At 31.6% G+C, this 4577-nt stretch overlaps 1 protein-coding gene across 1 annotated transcript; it reads right to left on the bottom strand.

The window, feature by feature from the left end:
- Positions 1 to 673: 673 nt before the first annotated feature.
- LOC105569504 (inner centromere protein-like) lies at positions 674 to 3121 on the bottom strand. The gene is made up of 3 exons (XM_012026019.1): positions 2575 to 3121; positions 1304 to 1433; positions 674 to 1246 (listed from the first exon to the last, which is right to left on the bottom strand). Exons 1-3 carry the CDS (start codon positions 2685 to 2687, stop codon positions 674 to 676), a joined length of 816 nt encoding a protein of 271 aa, XP_011881409.1. The 5' UTR covers positions 2688 to 3121.
- Between the last annotated feature and the right edge of the window lie 1456 nt (positions 3122 to 4577).

The raw sequence follows: 4577 nt of genomic DNA, 5'->3' as shown, positions 1-4577 counted from the left end.
GAGCACTGCATTACCCGCTTGAAAAATAAAGTTAATCTGCATTGGTAGAAATGGACATGAGATGGCGTCACAAGCACCGTTATCGTAGGCTTCTTTCTATGAATAAAAAAATTCATGAATAGGTGTTTCTTTAAAAATATTATATAACAAAGAATTTGCAAAAAGAGTTTAAAATTACATAAGACACACTGAGGGGATGGATTTTTGCTAGCGCCAGGAATTTTTTAAATAAAAGTTTACAATTGCAATGGTACTTTTATGTAGCTCTTGTATATGCTTGTTTATACAATACGTGTTTTTATTAAACTACTGTCTATTATATTATTTTTTACCGATTAAGGAAATTAAAGCCGGATGCTAGATTTTAATTACTTCTTTGTACGTGTATATTTTAGTGAAAAATTTGAATTACTCAGTAACTATAGTGTTTATGCTATTTTCTATACTTAAAAGGAAGAAAATAATTAACGATAATTTAAAAAATAGACAAATTTATAATTGATTAAAAGAAATTAAAAAATTAAATAAAATGTAAAAGTTGAACCGAGCTTTGCGTCGAATTATAAGCTAATAACTCTTTAATCCTTTGTTCAAGAATATCTTTATTTTTCCAAGAAGTTGCGTTATTCTCAATTCGGCAAGAGATAAATGGGAGATTATGTAATTCAGTTGTTCACTTGATTCCTTCTAATTTCTTTTCCTCGTATTTTTCTTCATTTGTATCTTTGTTACTCTCTAATCGCGTTTCTTCTTCGCGTTCGTCCGATTTTGCTTCCGCGTATTTTTCTGAATTTGTTTCCTCGCGTTCTTCCGAATTCGTTTGTTCATGCACTTCTGATTTCGTTTCCTCGTAGTTTTCTGCCTTCGTTCCCTCGCGTTCTTCTGATTTCACTTCCTCGATTCGTTCTGATTTCATGTCCTCGTGTTGGTTCGCTTTCTCGAATTTTTCTGATTTTATTTCTGCACGATTCTCTGATTTTGTTTCTTTCTTGTTTGATTTCATTTCTTCACGATTTTCGGTTTGTGCTTTCTCCTGGATTTTCGATCTCGTCTCTTCGCATTCTTCTGATTTAATTTCTTCGTCCTTTTTACATTTTGCACCGCTGTGCTTTGCAAGGGTTGTCTCTTCGGTTTTAAGATTCTCGTTCGATTTCTTTTTAAACTCTTCTCTTCTTTTTTCCTTTAATCGCTCCGCTCTTGTTAGATATTTGACGGTCACGCATGTCGGTACTTTTTTCTTAATTAGCTGTAAATACTCAATCTTATTAATCGCGCCATCGATAATTTTCTAATAATTGTTTACCTTACGGGGTAATATTTTCTTGCTTGCAACTTTTTTAGCAATTACAGTCTTATCCCAGGCTAGCTTCTCCTGCCACCAAATTCGCTGATAATCGTTCGAGAGTAGTTGTTCTATGCGAGGGTGCCTTTCTCTGTGTATGCACGGAGAGAATTTTCTCTTAAAATTTACCCTGAAAATCATGTAATCGTGGGACAACATGGCATTTCGAAGAATTTTACAAGAGTTTTTTAAATTTTACCATACATTTTACTAGTAAATTTAAAAAGAAAACTTTCATAAAGTTCTTCAAAGTGCCATGTTGTCCCACAATTACATGATTTTCAAGTTAAATTTTAAGAGACAATTCTCTCCGTATGCGAATTGCAAATAAAAATATTATTTATAACTGTTATTATTTTTCGTGTGTAGTAATGAAATTAAAATTACACTACGTAAAAATTAACAAACAATATACATAACAAAATACATTTTTTCTAAGATTTAATAAAAAGTATAGTATAAAAATTTAACGAATCCATTTGTTATTTATTTTTCATAACAAAACAGATTAACACAACAGCCTGTCAAAATTAATAAATTTAATGGTTCGCCTTTATATTTTTCTTTTACTTGTTCTTAGTCTCTGAATATATAAAATCTCTTAAATTGAGAAATTATTATTTAATATTAAGTTGAAATTATTTACCGAGTTATTCACTGCATTGGAAAAAGTACAGAAAATTCACACATAAATATTATTATTAGGCTTTCAAGATCCAACCCGTCTGAAAAATGGCATCTTCCCCAATTAATTAGATTCATATTAGGTCTATTTCGACTTATTATTATTATTGAATAATTTTTTATAAGATTTTTGTCGTAAAAATAATTTCATTGCACTTTTCTTTAGGTTGATATTTATTTATGATTTAATATTATTAGACTATTTAGTATTGTAGTATTATATTTTTGTATTAGTTATATTAAATTTATATTAATTTACATAACATCTTATTATCTGTTATCACGTTATTACATTAAGTTGTATAATTAAATATTGTACATTATCAATGCATTTTACATAATTCATATTGCATTAAATGCAATGTTGGTTTAGGAATTGATTTCAAAGTTTCTGAAATTAATTAATTAACAATTGGAAATATGTAAGAAAGTAATAAACATCATAAATTATTTCTCTCATGTGACGACATATAGTCCACATAATCTGTACGGAATAAAATTCATTTTCCGACTGCTCTACTTATATTAGGTGCGCTAAATATTCATACTTTTCGTAAGACGGCACGAATGCTCTTGTCGTCGTGTAACTCGAGGACACGATGTTGTCCGGTATCTTGCGCGGCACCGCGGGCGTCCATGAACGTAAGTCCGTTGAATTCATATGGGACGACCCCGGGCCTTCGAACCTATCTATCCTGCGACGGTTATTAACGATTCGCCGCGATTTCTTCTCGGATTCAGCGAGTTCTCGCGAAGGTTATCGCGGAGGACGAGCTTGACAAATGCGTGGCGGATGCCGAGGCCGAGCAATGAAGGCGGCTCTGGAACGATGCTCTTTCCCGATGAAATACTCGACGAGGTCACCGAGCGATATTTATCGACCAATGTCGGATCTAGCTGATAACGCGATACCCGGTATCACGATAGGCCCGACAAATAAATAGATCTGTATCTTGCAACCTGCGTCTCCTTATATTTTCTGCAATGAAAATGAACAGTCGTAACGAAAATAATATTTAATATATTAACATAGGAGTAATATTCGGTATTAGATGAAATAGGGAAGAAAGATTTTTAAGCCAACGATACACGATACTATTTTTCTAGTATTGTTTAGATTATTTACGAGAACCAATAAAGATGCAGATTTTTAGATCAGGTGACCTAAGGCTCAATCCTGATTGGCTCTCGTAAGCAATCCAGTAAGAAATATAGTATCGTGTGCCATTGACTTTAAACGCTAGGAAGTTAGACTTTAGAAAATTAAATTTAGATACTATAATATTTAATTGGATAGAATCTAGAATTTGCAGCACACCATTCGAGATTAGAAGAAACAGGGAAGAAAGATTCTTAAACGATAGGAAGTTAGACTTTAGAAAATTAAACTTTGATACTATAATATTTAGTTGGAAAGAATCTAGCATTTTCTTTCAATAACTAGTTAAGTTATACAACATTACGCTACTAACCTTCTTGATATTCCGACTATCAAATGAGCGATCTTTTACGATGACATTTTCTCACGATTCGTCCTAAGCGTACTGTGAGAAGACTAATCAGCATCGCGGGAAAGAGGCAACGACGAAATTCGACTCGACTTTACATTATTAATTCTTTTTATAAGTGGGAATATTTTTATAATTATTAAATCAGATATCTAATTAAGCTTGGAATTAAGATTCTATTGAGAAACGACGCTTATTTAAGAAATAAAAGGAGAATCAAATATTACCGTTTAAATATATTTACAACTTTCTTCAATTTAACTTGTAAAGGTGTATTAATTTTTGTTAGCACAAAAATCTCCGTGAGCGTTTTCTCGTCAACATTTTAGATCTAAAGAGGCAACGTATCCGACATGCTCGGAAATAGAGATGATGTTTGAGATTTCAAGAAAGAACCCAGAGAACGTACAAACATCGTTTAGACATGCGTGTTGTTTAGAGAATTACAAATGCTATCAAACTTTGCAGTTTTTTAAGTAACTAATAATTTTTATTATATAAAATCATCTAAAACAGAAAGTTTCAAAGATGAAAATCCACACTTTATTCTTTATTAATTTGTTTACAAAGTGGGAAATCAAATTATCGAGGAAAATCTTACATTTTCAGAACGACAGCCACTTAAAATTTATCGTGCAAAATAGATTATCATCTCGAATAAATATTCTGCTCATATACATACAATAAAACCTAGATTTAACAAACTGACGACTAGAAAAGATGTTAAGTTGAATTCGAACTTTTAAAATTGTTTTTAATGTAAAAAAATACTGTACAATAAAAAATTCTCCAGTAACTCTAATTTCAGCTCTACATTTAAGTTCACACATTTCCTTTTAACTTTCTTATCACTTGACGTCATTTTAAATTGCAAGATTATTTAATGAATAAAGTCACAATTCAGAAATTGCCAAAGCGCGCTGTATGCAATCTGACCGCGTGATATAAATGCAATATAAAATTGCGCTTGATGCACATTTTTATTTGTCCGTAATACGCGAAATCCGTTATATTGGGATCCGTTAAATCAAGGTTTTACAAGG

This window comes from Vollenhovia emeryi, unplaced genomic scaffold (genome assembly GCF_000949405.1).
Source record: "Vollenhovia emeryi isolate VEMERY1.0 unplaced genomic scaffold, V.emery_V1.0 DF939124.1, whole genome shotgun sequence".
NCBI classification, from domain to species: domain Eukaryota; kingdom Metazoa; phylum Arthropoda; class Insecta; order Hymenoptera; family Formicidae; genus Vollenhovia; species Vollenhovia emeryi.
This window is presented reverse-complemented; position numbering and strand designations above follow the sequence as displayed.

Coding starts and splice junctions, on each gene's coding strand:
- LOC105569504 (XM_012026019.1), bottom strand. CDS start 2,687: ATGAATTCAACGGACTTACGTTCATGGACGCCCGCGGTGCCGCGCAAG. Junction 1,434..2,574: donor TTCGTGCCGTCTTACGAAAA/GTATGAATATTT, acceptor GTGCATACACAG/AGAAAGGCACCCTCGCATAG. Junction 1,247..1,303: donor AGAAAATATTACCCCGTAAG/GTAAACAATTAT, acceptor GAGTATTTACAG/CTAATTAAGAAAAAAGTACC.